We start from the raw sequence: 15,578 nt of genomic DNA, 5'->3' as shown, positions 1-15,578 counted from the left end.
ACAATTTATATGCTATGATTAAATAAGAATGCATATCCTGGCTCCAGCTGAAGTTTTGTGTAACCTTTGCCAGTAAGAGACATCTAGGCAATGCTGGTGGGAAATAAGGCATAAGCATGACCCTTGCCTCTTCCTGGCTTCCTGTAACCTGTGGCTTCCAGCACTTCTGAGCTAGATGTGGCATACTCCATTCATCTGCTTAACTTTTTCTGATACCTTTCCAAAGTCAGTTGTGCTTTTAGCCCCTATGGCAGTCAATGACAAAGATTTCTACAATTTAATTAGGCACACTGTGATAAAAATGTTTCCTTTTGTTTGCCTTAATTTGCAGCCTTATCATTTCCTTGAACGCCACACTGTGCTTATAATATGAGAAACAGTGACTAATTATTCCCCATACATCTTCCTCTCACCATTCTTATTTTGCTGACTTTTAGCATTACCTCTTACTTTCATTTTATCTTATTTTTTTGTTAAAGGGAGGAAATTCAGTCTCACTGCATTCACTATTCCATCTCTGTGCTTACTACATTCTCCATTTTATCTGCCTTGCCCTGCTTTACTGGATACAGGTTGTCCCTGATCAGCCAGCTTTCCCCAGACACTTTCTGCCTTTTCTCCAAGATAAAACAGAGAATGCAGTAATTCAGCCCATGAGATAACTAAGAGGCATATGATGAGTTGACATGAGTTAAGATCAGTTCATCAGGACAATTGAAACCAGCTGTGGGTGGCTGGAGGCATCAATGCTTTATACTACTTAGACTGACTTGAAGATAATCAATGCTCACACAGTAGAAGCATGAGAGTATAGGGTGAAAAAAAGGAAAAGTTTTTAGCAACATTTTAAATGTACATTTGAACTGTGAAAGCAGTGGCAGGGTGCTCTTGTTTACTTGCAAATCCAATTGCAAGTTCCTCATGAGCCCAGTTCACTCACTCGCTGATATTCAGGACTAGTGGCACTCTCTTCAGCAGATCTCCTTAGAGCAAATGCAGTAGAATTCAGCCTTCAATTAAATTTCATGAGTACATAATTTAATTTGAACAGAAGGAATTATGGAAAATACATTACAGGTAAAAGAACATCTTACTCAGGGGCAGAATCTGCTTTTCTTACACATAGTATTCTGATTGAAACCAGTCTAGAGAATAAAGCACCATGCTTGCAAGGATATCAGTCTGTGCATCTTGTTAATAAAAGACTAAAAAAGACATACAAGACTTGAATATCTCATTCCAACTCCTTTTTCCTATAGTTTACTGTGGCTAGTTTGAGAAGTCTTGAAGGATTTTCTACTACCTGTAACAGCCACAAGCCAGCACAGATTCCAGTTTTATAAGATGAACATAGTTTCACATCTTTTGAACTGACCTGAAGATAATCAATGCTCACACAGTAGGAAAGCTGAAGTATAACATGGAAAAAAAAAAAAGAGAAAAGAAAATAAAAGGTCACATTTATGAGCTGTTTAGTCTATTTGTACTTTGCACAACACCTAAATAAACAACTATATGAGAAACAGTACATGACTTATAAGTACATGATTTATAAGTTTTGATTTTGAACATGGATCTGGGGAAGTCTGGTTCTTGAATATTTAAAAAATGCCCCCATCAAGATACCAATCACCACGCTGCTTGGGAATATCTGTGTGGGATCAGCACTGTCCCTGCTGAATCTGCAGTTGCACATAATCAAATAATAGGATGAACAGAGTTACGGAAGGTTACTTTGACAAGATCATAGAATCATAAAATGGTTTGGGTTGGAGGGGGCACTAAATATCATCTAGTTCCAACCCCACTGTCATGGGCAGGGTCATTTCCCACTAGAACAGGTTGCTCAAAGCCTCATCATGCAGGTAGTTAGAAGATGCTAAAATTTTTACTCCAAAACTGTGGCTGTGGATCAGCCACAGACAGTTCTTCAAGAAAGAATTTAAGGTAGTTCAGAAGCCAGTAAATTCAGAAGGCTATAGTTGAGACATAAGACCAGCTGTATAGTTACAGAATCACAGAATCACTAAGGTTGGAAGAGACCTCAAAGATCATGAAGTCCAACCTGTCACCACAGACCTCATGACTAAACCATGGCACCAAGTGTCACATCCAATCCCCTCTTAAGTCTCCTAATTCAGTGCGCTCTAAGATTTGCTATTTATGAAGTGTATAGAGATTGACTGAGTTCAGCACTTAAAAAGAGTCCATAACCTGAGAAGTGAGTACTTAGGAACATTCAACAAACCCAACAGACTGGAAATATGTGGACTGAAAAGTAGCCCTGAAAGACAGAAATTGCCACATACAATCTTCACCATGACTGGTTGTGCCAATCATAGCATACATTCACTTGAAAAGTGAAGGTGGAGGGGAGAAAGCTGAAAAAGTTTAGAAACAGTTCTGAAATCCAGGACACTGAACTTGAGTGTTACTACCTCAAGGAAGAAACCCTAGTGTGCTTTGCAGAAATAAACCTATTATTAACCTTTTCACTAGGTAGTTTTTTTCTGCTGTATAGAAATAGAGCAGGGCTGGGGCTAATCTTGCCAGAGCACATCTGAAAAGTAAAGAAAAATGGTTTTCAGTGTAATTTCTGGCTGGAAAATCTCAAGGCACATCAGTCCTAGAGACTAAGAATTTTGTTAATTCATGAAATGAGCCTGAGTGAAATGATTGAATTCTTTTCCTATTTTGCTTTTTAATTTTGATTTGGCTACAACAATGGATTAGAGTAATTATCATTGATTTTGGGAAAACTGGGAAAGTAAAGCTGTTGTGCTTCACTGACAGTGTATTCAGCATGTGCCACATAAAGAACTGGTTGCTATGGTGATTATTATTGGTTAATTAGGTTTGGAAAAGCATTTTGATTCATAATTAGTTGTTTAACTAAAAATAGATCACCACAAGTTTGTTTTGTGTAACTCAAATCTCTCAAAAACCTCTTTGCCATCTCTCCCTTCTCCATCATCCCCTGCTTAGGCTACTTTGAGGAAAAATAATGCTCTTTTAAGAACTGATCACCAGGAATGAACTGAGGGTTGCATGAGAAGTGTGGAATTTGAGACAAAAATGCTCTACTTTGTATAGAACATGAACATCTGACAGCACAGACTCTACCACTCCCTCACTGCTGGGCTGCAGGGAGATTCAATCTCCAGCTGAGCCCATGATTTTATGAATCAAAGCTCCTGGCAGTGAAACTAGCAAGTACCTGTATCTCTGTACTACCTCTTGCCCACCTTAATCCCTCAGCACAGTTTCCCCTTTGTTGTGCCAGATCAATTATTTGTGGGACCATACTGTGAACTGTATCAGGGAACTTGGCCAACTTAAAAAACAAACATTTGGTGTTGGCAGTGATTTTCCTATCTAGAGCAGTCGTCTGATTGAGTTCACAGCACAGCCTCCACAGGGAGAGGAAGCACATGAACAGTCATAGTTGGCACTGCTGCCAGCTCATTAAACTGAAATCATTGCTGCCTTATTGTTAAATCACCTTCTAAGGAGTTTTTTTATTCCCCAGGTTCAGTCCTGACTTTTCCTGGGTCTAACTTCTAAATGCCAATAGCTGGGATAGAGGTTTTTTTGCTTATTTTACATTGTAGTTGCTTCTTCACCAACATTTATTGTAATCAAAATTGTTCCACAAAGATACCCAAACTCTGACATGACTTTGCAGAAAGCTCATCTGTCCCTGTTTCTCTGTATTTTCCAATGCATAAGTAAAACAGCTGTTTAACCCTGACTCGCTGCTGGAGTGAGTGGTAACTCTCTTATCTGATCTACAAAACCATGCTTTTCTGAATGATAGGAATATACCATGCACATGAGAATACAGGGATGGAGAAAGGTATAGTGTTTATGGTAAACTCAGGCAAGCACAAACTATGATAGTTAAAGGCAGATCTTTACCCCACCCACCTCTGATTTGCTAAATGTGAAAGGAACGATTTATATCAGTGTTAATTCCTGATTTTGTGTTTAAAACCAAGTTTTGTGGTTCAGCTGTGCACAGCTCCCATGGGACCATTGCCTGATTCCTCAAAACCTCAAATCTTATTTATGCCTCTATGAGAGCTAAGATCTTTTAAGAAGACTTGCCTTGATGCTTTCAGAGTAGGCATTAGAGGTCTTTATTGTATATTTATGGACATATTTATGCATGGCCTTTAATGGGCATGCAATCTGCAGCCTGAGAGGCTGGTTGGGCCTATCAGAACACAGGGTATACCCCAAACAAGTTCTAGATTACCGTCAATGAGAGTAACTGGTCACAGACACATTTTTGTCTATCCTACTGCAGAGTATCGTAACAAATCTATTGCTCCTATTGCAAAGACCATTTTTCCTCTGAATAATGACATGTTTGCATAAAATCAATTTTTCTATTTCGAGACTGAATTCAGGAATATGCATTTTTAAGGTTCAGAACACGAGTTTAATTTGCAGTCAGAAAAACCAGCTATTTCATTCTTGATCTTCCTGTCACTGCATCCATTAGAAATGCAGAAAATTGAATGTCTGATTAAGCTGTTCACAGGCAGCTTAAAGCATTAAAATTGGTAAGTCAGCTATCAACTATGGAATGACTTTTGCAACATGGTGTAGTACAAGAGATCTTTCAGGAAAACCATATATCATATGTCATATCATATCATATCATGTCTTATATCATATCATATCATATCATATCATATCATATCATATCATATCATATCATTAGAATAATTAGAATAAACCGTTATTAGAATAAACCAGACCAGGTTGGAAGAGACCTTCAAGATCATCGTGTCCAACCCATCAACCAATCCAACCCACCCAAACAGCTAACCCATGGCACCAAGCACCCCATCAAGTCTCCTTCTGAACACCTTCAATGACGGCGACTCCACCACCTCCCCGGGCAGCCCATTCCAATGGGCAATCACCCTTTCTGTATAGAACTTCTTCCTAATATCCAACCTGAACCTCCCCTGGCGCAGCCTGAGACTGTGTCCTCATGTTCTGGTACTGGCTGCCTGGGAGAAGAGACCACCATCAGCCTGTCTACAACCTCCCTTCAGGTAGTTGTAGAGAGTGATAAGGTCACCCCTGAGTCTCCTCTTCTCCAGGCTGAGCAACCCCAGCTCCCTCAGCCTCTCCTCATAGGGCTTGTGTTCCAAACCCCTCACCAACTTTGTTGCTCTTCTCTGGACTCGTTCACATCATATCATATACCATGTAATCTCATATCCATAAGGGCTGATATAACTTTCACGGAGGCAGTCAAGAAAATATATAACCCTGCTAGAGGAATCAAGCAGCCCCAGATGGCAAATAGTTTTTGGCATATCTCCTCTAAATCCCCTTAAGTTTGTACAAAATTTAGGATTCAGGCATAAACTTTCTATCAAATTAAAAAAAAATATGTATTCTGGGACTTTGAATAATTTTGGTTTTTACATGTTAATGTCACTGGACATGTCTGGGAAAATGTCAGTAGTAGGGTCGTGACCTGTGCATACAGACGGACAGACAGAGATGGGTAAAAGATTTTCAGTTTTTAGTGTTTCCTGTGGTTACAGGGTAGACTACTGAACTCTCTGACCTTCATCTAGGAACTCATCCTGACCTACGCAATGAAATCTGGCGATCACTCTCCTGTGCACTGAGCAGCACAGCACTCCATCACCATTTTGCACACAGTGTGCTATTACAGATACCTGAAATGCTCCTATTTAGAAAGAACAATCTTATCTTCTGACGCAAACAAACCTCTCCATTCAATGTTTTTTGTCTGCTGATTGGGTACCTTCTCCCTCTGTTCTGAGACAGCTGCATTGCAGAGTAATTACAAGGAGGAATCCAAAGCCAAACCTTCCAGATGTCATGATTTTAGTGTCCAAAAATGCCACCTTATTTGGTGTGTTAAAGTAAATGTAAAAGGCTCAGACAGGAATCTGCTTTCTTCTCCAAATATATGTAACCTTGAAACCACAGTACATGTACTGAAGAACTACTTTAAATCATCTCACACCATGACATTGTTGAAGCACAAAAGTCAGCAAAAAACAAGGCACAGCACAAATGTCTGTACAACAGAGAACACACTGGAAGCAGTCCATGGCAGTCAGGATAGGTTAGGTAACTGCTGAAGTGATGGCATTCCCTTCTCACTGCTCAGAAAGAAGCGCAAAGCAGTTGTGGTTTCCCTTTCTTCACTTCCATGTTTCAGACTCAAGAAGCTCAGTCTGACACTAAAATTTTCCCTGAACTTTCTCTATGTAGAATCTGCACATTAACTATTCAAAACAAATAGCAATTACCTTTAATAGAGGCCACATTGCATTTAAAGCCACTAGAGAAATAAATTACTCCTAATAAAAGTTACAGTATCTAAACAAAATTTATAAAAACCCAATCTTAAATGGGGAAGCACACTCAAAACATCCTAGATATTAAGTATTAAAAATAATTCCTGGGTCTTTTTTCTGAAGGAATTATTTCCTTATCCAATGCTATTCCCCCCCCCCCCCACACCCCTTGCGTTATATACATGGATACGTGAATAGTAAACAACTTTCCCTCAGTTCAGATCACAGTATCACAAAATCATAGAATTGTTTCAGTTGGAAAAGACCTCTAAGATCATTGAGTCCAAACATCAACCTAGATATACCAGCATTTGGGGACCAGACATCTGTCTAAGTCAATGGAAGATAGCCAAGGCAGAAGAACTCCTAGTGCTTCCCCAAACAGATCATAAACTGATTAGGACTAATGATAGGGGGAAAAAAAAATCACTGAAGCTGCTTTACAGCATTGGAAAGAGATTAGTTACATTCTAAGGAAAACCAAATTAAGTACTCTGTATTCCTGCTAAGTGAGTTTGGGATGGTGGCCTGCACAGCTGTTTTTGTTGCGCTAGATAATGGTTCTTATCTGAAGCAGGATGTCAAAACTGAGCATTAATAATTATATTTGTAGGGTTGACAGCAGTTCATCTTTTCTGACACACTTCACAGCTATTTTCATCTGATCAAACATACGCATGTCTCCCCAATTACCTGCAGGACATACTCCATGTCTCTTCCCACAAGACCTGGCAATCATCACCTTTGTGTACATGTGGCCCTGCTTCAGTGCATTCGTCAGAATTGTAACAACACACTGCACAAGAGACATGTTAATTCTGAGCTATGTTAGGCCAGGTCATGTACCTTTGCCTCTGAATTATCAAACTGCTGCCATAGGTGAAGGAAAGGAGCAGATACTGCAAATATTTTTTCCCTTTGATATTGCAATGGAAAACAAAACCAATAACTAAATGTAATGATCTTAAATTACTCTTGGACTCTTTATCAAGAAATAAAGAGAGCCTTATGAAAACCATTCCAGTCCTGGTGAGAGTGAGACTAATACCTATTAAAAAACAAATGGTTTTATCTGAATAGCACTGAAAATACTGGTAATGAAAAATAGATGAGAGTTGAGTGCCCTTTTCCAAACAACCTTTGTCCTTGAAATCCTGCTTCTATTCTGATAGGAAGCTCTGCTGATCAGCTGGTTGTATTAATCACTTATACCTTACTGATAAAAGGCATACACTCCCCATACCTGTTACTTTTTAAGAGAGACCTATTTATCCTAAAAAAAAGTCTTGGAAAAAAACAAAACAAGTCTTTACATTTTATTATAGGCATTTTTACATAAAGGCCAATGGCAAGGGTAAATTTTTCCCACAGTTGCAGCTGTAAGTGACTGTTGTTTAGCATGTCATTAGAGATGGACTTTGCCCACTGAATCTACCCATGGCTGATGCACGAGATGACAGGAATAGACTTAAAGTTCCCAGATCAGGCTGAAGGCTTACTAGCCCAGAAATAAGGAAAATGTTTCCTTTCCAAATTTCCCATTACAGATGCTCTTCTTCTATTTTAAATTATTCTTGGAAAAGTGATCTGAAAACCACAAGGAAATGAGTTTGATATTCCATGTTATTTTTCCCCCCTCAGTATTCCCTTTTGTTGTTGACTGTGATGTTAAACTGAAAGCAGCAATGCCACTCTGAGAGTCCTTTCCTAGCAAAAAAACCAAAAAGATCAACAAAACCCCCAGTTACAGCAACGCCTGATAATAATCTTGGCCTGTGAGCCTGGCAGACCATAGTGCTAGAGGCCTGTCTTCACTATGGAGAAATCTTGCAAAGCATAAAGGTAATAGATTGTGGTTTGACTTCAGTGTTTCAATGTCACCACACCGAGAATCAGTGCTGATACGACCTTGGGAGACTGTGGGAAATGAGGAACACATGTAGATATGGATGAACATGCAAGGAAAACTTGAGGATGGGTAAGGATGTGTAATGGGGCTCATGAGCCTTTGTCCTCCTGAGCTGAGCTGAGAACAGCTCAGGCACAGCAGAAGACATGAATCACTCAAGGTTAAGTGGGAATTTTGCTGATAACTATCTAGCACTACTCAATGTTGTCTTTAAGACTGCTTTATCTCATTTTTTTAAACTCTTTTTAAGGAACTCTTCTAGAGAAGAAGTAGGGAAGAGATGTGGGAGCAGATGGAAATGTACCAGATGAAAGCCAGGAGAGGTTACAGCATTCCAGACAAGCTGGATTAAAACTTTATCTCAGAGAGTTAGGCGAGGACAAACATTTTCCTTTGTGAAACCTGTGGGTGTTGTTTTGCTGTTAGTCACGGTGAATGCTTCAGTGTGGTGAGCTAGAAGAAGTCAGACTCACATCAAAAGTACAGAGAGTACTGTGGGAAAAGTTGATTCAGTCCTTTGGCTGGCAGAATATGCCACAGACAAATAATAAAGGATTAGGCTGCTTCTGCCACTTTGCTAGCAGAGGAGACATATAGCACAAGATTCATTCTGCACTGATGCTGGTATGACCTAGGATTAATTCCTTTGAAGGCAGTGGATTATTCCTGTATAAAACAGGGATGGGATTAACATAAACCCCTGATATTTACTGTGGGCCAAATTCTCCTTCCTTGACAATACAAGCCATGTCTTTGTTTTCACTCCTTGTGTAAGCATGAGAAACAGAAATTGGACTGTTCATGGAATATTAAATAAATGATACAAGACAAAACAACTGCTGTCTCAGATGTTGAATAATGAATCCAGCTGATACCAGTGAGAGCTGCTGAAGACTAATAAATCTTCAAGGACATAAACTGACAAAAGAAGCCCCCAGATGGTTTACATCAGGATCAGCTGTGTGGAAGTTCATACAAGGCTTTATCCAATGCACAGACATGAATGCTGTCCACATTTTTACAGTTTGGGTTGTTTAAAGGCAGCCACTGAGTAGCAAGGTCAATCTCAACTTGCTCATGGGCTTCAAATTTGCTTGGGCAAAACTGTTTAGTCTTGAGCTCATGAGTATTAGCTCATGCATCTACTATTCAGATCAATGTAGCAGCAGGCATGATTACATAACTATTGCTCTCTTAGGAGCACTCAGCAGATGAGTGCTTGAAAATAGATTGTGTGTGGCCTTGACAATGCTGTGTTTTGTGGCAGATCTCAGATTTCAAGTCAAGAATTAGCTGGCAAAGTTGATTTCTTACTGGAACTTCTGGCAGTGGAGAGAACATTTCTGAGCCTTAAAAAAGAAAAGCAAAGGCAATTGGTTTTATAAACAGATCTTCCCAAACTGTTGATTTTTTTTTGGAAGCCAGACAGTGCGAATAGTTAAATCTATGAAAGAGTTTGAGGAGAAAGGATGGCACACATAGTTAATTGCAAGGTGAAACATTTTCCATGGTTTAACGCTTCATCCAAAGCCTATTCTGTTTGATAGAGATATGCCTGCTGGCTCTGATAGCTTTTTAAGCAGTTTCCTCTAATAATCTTGGTTTATTAGCTATCAGAACACAAGGGAAATATTTCAAATATCCTAGGAAATCACTTATGTCTCTTTCTTGATAACAATTTTTTTCCCCTCCCTAGAAGGACTATATCAGTTCTTAGTGCTTAAGTTCTGTCACTCAGCTAGTCACCACTGGCCAGATTTCTAAGGTATATACAAATGTTTCAAAGTGAAAAAAATATGCTAGCTGTCAATATTAAGCTGATGTCTGATGGCCAACACTTTACAGCAACCATGTGTGAAACCCACTAAATTATGAGTAAAAGCAGCAAGCTCAAACGACTTCTTAATGTTACTTGCTTCATGAACACCCACATCCATTTGTTAAAGTCAACTCAATTAATCATTATATAATCACGAAACTAACATATTCTTGCAATAAACACAAAACATAGTTGTATCATAAATAACTTTTATCATGCATTTTGGTCCTTATTCTTGCCTTCTGATATGTTCCTGTCCATTTGGGGTGCTTGGTGCCATGATTTAGTTGATTAGATGGTGTTGGATGATGGGTTGGATGTGATGATCTTGAATGTCTCTTCCAGGTTCCTTTCGTATCCTATCCTATCCTATCCTATCCTATCCTATCCTATCCTATCCTATCCTATCCTATCCTATCCTATCCCATTCCATTCCATTCCATTCCATTCCATTCCATTCCATTCCATTCCATTCTTTTCTTTCCACATAGAGTTTCTTCAAAAAAGAAAAACTCCAAGTCATCACAACCACACAAGATAATATTTAAAGTTGAATAAAAAAAAAATAAATTGGAACAATATCTGGAGACATGTATAACAAATTTATAGAACCAGAAAAGTTTACTGAAGTGCTATTTTAGAAAATTTCTTTAATGAAATGCAAAAAGTAAGTTTGCTCATGTGCTTTAACATTTTCAGCTCTTGGCAGATTATACATAAAACCACTAACCCTCATATATCATAGAATCACAGGATCGACAAGGTTGGAAAGGACCTCAAAGATCATCAAGTCCAACCTGTCTCCACAGACCTCATGCCTACTAGACCATGGCACCAAGTGCCAAGTCCAGTCCCCTCTTGAACACCTCCAGGGATGGTGACTCCACCACCTCCCTGGGCAGCACATTCCAATGGCTAACAACTCTCTCTGTGAAGAACTTTCTCCTCACCTCCAGCCTGAACTTCCCCTGGTGCAGCTTGAGACTGTGTCCCCTTGTTCTGGTGCTGGTTGCTAGAGAGAAGACCACCACCTCCCTGGGCAGCCCATTCCAACTGGTAACAACTCTCTCTGTGAAGAACTTTCTTCTCACCTCAAGCCTAAATATCTTCATCTTTCTCTAGTTAGTAGCACGGAGGTGCAACTACTGCATTTCTGAGGAGCTGAGACTTGTTGGTAAGCAAATGCCTTTCTCAGACTAATAAAACTCTGATGGTACTCAGACGGAAAAATGTGGCTACCAAGAGATATGTGAGATTCAGAAGACACCTGTAGCACATGGTCAGCATATGGTGGGTCTCAGCTTTCAGATTCCATTAAGTTCATCTGGAAATGGAAGAGTCATTGCCTCTCAAAGTTGTGAAATCCCTCATCTGGGAGATGGGTTTCCTGCTGCAACACAAGGGCAGACTGTTGATCTGCAGGACTTGGAATTGTGTGATGTGGTAGCTCAGGAGTGAGTCCAGTTCAGTACTTGCTGGGACACAACAGCACCACTGGATGGGGATGGGATCATCCAGTCATTCATGGGTAAACACATCTTAATCCATAAACTGTCAATGCGCATATCTTCAAAAAGATCATAATGGTAAAAAATCCACAGGGTGACCTACCTCTACCTACCACCTCACTTTCACTGAGAACAAGAGCATACGTATTTCACATGTGTTTTTCATACCATCCTTTACTCTGAACAGAAAACCCAGCATGAATTTGCAAAGTATTCGTCTTTCAAAGATATTCCTCTATCTGACATGACCAGAAACAGCTATCCAAAAATCTTTCATTAAAGGTTTCCACATAGTTACTCTGAACCACTGATACTGATTTTGTAGTCTGGAAATAAAGACATTTTGCTAAAAGACTGAATTGCCCTTCACAGCAAGAAAAATGTGATTAAAATATCCTGGCAAGGTCAGAGTTTATTGCCCTTGAAGAGAACATTAGCCACCATGCTCCCTGAATTACAATTGTGTGCTGCTAAGGTCTTTTTCTGTATTGAAGAAGGAAGGAAATGTTTTGTGTCAGTTCAAAAGTAAAAGCCCAATTCTCTCCATCCCAGCAGGGTGGGATGCTAGGCCCTAGGAAAAGGGGGTAACTGAAAACATCCTCAGATCTAAAGGGTGGGTGTTACACAGGGAGAAAATTTGCAGAAGATAAACATGATGCTTCTGGTGTGTAGGGTAGAAGTAGATGCAAATGAAAGGGCAGTACTCTTGCCCTTCCTAATAGTGCTTCAGCTAATCAGCAAGCATGAACTAATCTCTGTATGTACTCATGGTATTATGTGCCTATATTGCTTTAATTATTTTCATGTGTACCATATATCTAAAGTCAGATGTAGTCCCAGAGACTTCAGAGATAGTCATGGGTCTGTGGTGACAGGTTGGACTCGATAATCCTCGAGGTCTCTTCCAACCTTGGCAATACTGTGATACCGTGATCTCTATCTTTTAGCATACACAGGTACTTACATACTTTGCTTAGAGAAAAAGAAACCAGGAAAATTCTTATTCCTTGTAACTGAGTGGCAGTTGCACCACAGATGTATATAATTAACAGAATCTACAGTATGAAGATCTGAATATATTTATATATATTTATATGAATATTTAATAGATGTTTATAAATAGAACAAATCAGACTAGGTTTACAATCTAAGAGGAGGAAGGTTGAAGGTCAAGTAAAATGAGCTCATGACGTGAAAAATATTTTTCACTGGGTAAAAATGGTCCCTCCTTATTCAGCACACTCAGTTTTTGCCATTTCTATGCCTTAACAGGACTTCATTGACAAAACAGTAATTTTACCAGTATCAGTTGTCAGCCTTTAGTTGGAGATTGTGTCATTTTCTTGCATCATCATCAATATTGTTGTATCAGGAATGGTGTGGTCAGCAGGAGCAGGGAAGTCGTTGTGCCCCTGTACTTAGCACTGGTTAGGCCACAGCTTGAGTAATCTGTCCAGTTCTGAGCCCCACAGTTTAAGAAGGACATTGAGACTCTTGAACGTGTCCAGAGAAGGGCAAAGAGGCTGAGGAGAGGCCTCGAGCACAAGCCCTATGAGGAGAGGCTGAGGGAGCTGGGATTGTTTAGCCTGGAGAAGAGGAGGCTCAGGGGAGACTTTATTGCTCTCTACAACTGCCTGAAGGGAGGTTGTAGACAGGAGGGGGTTGGTCTCTTCTCCCAGGCAACCAGCACCAGAACAAGAGGACACAGTCCCAAGCTGTGTCAGGGGAAGTTTAGGCTGGAGGTGAGGAGAAAGTACTTCACTGAGAGAGTTGTTAGCCATTGGAATGGGCTGCCCAGGGAGGTGGTGGAGTCACCATCCCTGGAGGTGTTCAAGAGGGGATTGGACGTGGCACTTGGTGCCATGGTTTAGTAGTCATGAGGTCTTGGGTGACAGGTTGAACTTGATGATCTTTGAAGTCTTTTCCAACCTTATTCTATGATTCTATGATTATTGGCTAGTGGTTGATCAAACATGTCCTTAGCAAACCATAGATATGAATCCCTGAAACTGTGATTTTAGGCTACATAAACAAGGTTAGTTCAGACTAATGCATCAGCCCCAGTGATAATGAGAAACACAACATGGTTTACTTCTTTGGAAACAGGGGCTGAAAATGCTTTCCATCATAGCCAGAATTAGGAGTCAGTATCATTTAATTACAGAAAATAGGGCATAAGAGGACCTTCACAAGTCATTTAAAACATACTCCAGGTCCTGGATATTATCTAAATCACTCCTGAAAAAAAAAATATCCCTAAACTGCTTAATCATACTTCAGGTAAAATCCTCCCAAGAAAAAAGAATTTGAGATATAATAATTGGGTTATTGTTGAAAGGTTTCTCCTACTATCTAACATAAATATTCCTTATAATCACTTAAACCCATCATCTCTTGATATGTATGGATGAAACAAAGCACAATTGACTTCTTCCTTTATAAACCCTTTCCATACTTGAAGACTGCCAGTTTCCCTTCATCTCCCTTTTATCTGAAGCATTTCTGTCCTACAGAAGCAGTGACAATGAGCAGTATGCAGTGCAAATAAGGATCATCAGTGATTTGTTGGGAGAAGGTTAGTTTCTAGCTTTTTAAAGGAAGGGTGGTGTCAGTTGCTCAAAATACTGTCCTAGCATTGGTGGACTGCCTAAGGGTTAATCTGCTTTTAGCTTTCTTTGGCACCTAAGACATAATAAGGCCAGAGTTCACACCCAGGTATATCAAATATCTCCTAACACTTATATAGCAATCTATCTGAGGCTGAGTGGTTGGTACTGATGAAGAAGCTTTTTTTCTAGTGGAAAGAAAGGACATGTATCACTGATATCCTTCAAACTCTCCCAATGAAATTAAAGGTCTTTTCTTAATTAAATGATTCTATGATTCTATGATACAGACCTGCAGGTAAGTCCCACAAGAGAACTAGATGCTGGAACAGACTGAAGTGAGTGCAGAAGGCATGGCACACATATCAATCCAGGTCTCACACTGTGATCAATGAAGATTTGCACTGCACTGGCCATATATTTGCTTCAGGCTGGTTTTGGAGATGCTAGTTCTGTTCTGCAGATCCTCATCAGATCTTCAGACCTATCTACTTGCAACAATACTGCTATCACAGAATGACAGAAAAAAATCACTTTGGAAGGGACTTCTGGAAATCATGTAGTCAAACTTCCTTTCTCTAACAAGAATATCTAGAGCAAGGTGTTTGAGGTCTCACTCAAGTTAGATTTAGAATGTTCCCAGGAACAAAGACTCCACAACATCTCTGGGAAGCCTGTTACAATGTTCAATCAATCTTACAGTAAAAATATTTCTATCTTTAAATGGAACTTTCTGTGTTTCATTTTGTACCCATTGATGCTCATCCTGTCACTGGGCACCGCTGAGAAGGGTTTGACTTCTTTACTACCCTCAGTAACATATTTATACATACTAACCAGGTTACCTCTACACAGATACTTCATAAACCTTCTCACTTCCAAGCTGAATAGTCCCAGCTCTCTTAGTCTTTACTCACTTATTAGATGACCTTTCATAGCGATTCTCTGGACTCATTTCAGTATGTTTGTGTTTCTCTTGTACAGTGGCCCAACACTGGGCACAGCACTCCAGATGTGTTTTGCTAGGGTCATGCATAGGGGTAGGATCACCTTCATCAATTTGATGAGAATGCAGCCAAAGAAGCCACTGACCTTCAGATTGCTGGCTCATGGTCAGTTTAGTGTCACTAGGACCCCTAGGGCCTTCTCTGCAGAACTGCTTTCCAAGTCATCATCTGGCAGTCTGTATTTGTGCATGGGGTGTAGAACTTTGCACTTCCTTTCTGCTAAACTTCATGGTGTTCCTGTCAGCCCATCCCTCCAGGTGACTGAAGTCTCTGAATGACTGTGAAGTCATTCAGTGTATCTGCCACTCCTCACAGTTTTGCATTGTCTGCATCATTTAAGACTGCTTAAATCTGCTGAGTTTAGTGGGAC

The 15,578-nt window shown here is 39.9% G+C and overlaps 1 protein-coding gene across 3 annotated transcripts in view; it reads right to left on the bottom strand.

Moving 5' to 3' along the window:
* ADCY8 (adenylate cyclase 8) overlaps nucleotides 1–15,578 on the bottom strand; it is a 115,372-nt gene that overhangs the window by 87,554 nt on the left and 12,240 nt on the right. For 2 of the 3 annotated variants that reach the window (XM_068155529.1, XM_068155531.1), the window contains exon 2: nucleotides 1,376–1,408. The exons of the other annotated variant lie outside the window; for it this stretch is intronic. In XM_068155529.1, the coding sequence (XP_068011630.1) occupies nucleotides 1,376–1,408 (33 nt within the window). The remainder of the gene's footprint in view (nucleotides 1–1,375; nucleotides 1,409–15,578) is intronic. 3 annotated transcript variants of the gene reach the window in all.

This window comes from Melanerpes formicivorus, unplaced genomic scaffold (genome assembly GCF_026170545.1).
Source record: "Melanerpes formicivorus ecotype bairdi unplaced genomic scaffold, bMelFor1.0.p_v2 SCAF_32, whole genome shotgun sequence".
Taxonomy (NCBI): Eukaryota; Metazoa; Chordata; class Aves; order Piciformes; family Picidae; genus Melanerpes; species Melanerpes formicivorus.
This window is presented reverse-complemented; position numbering and strand designations above follow the sequence as displayed.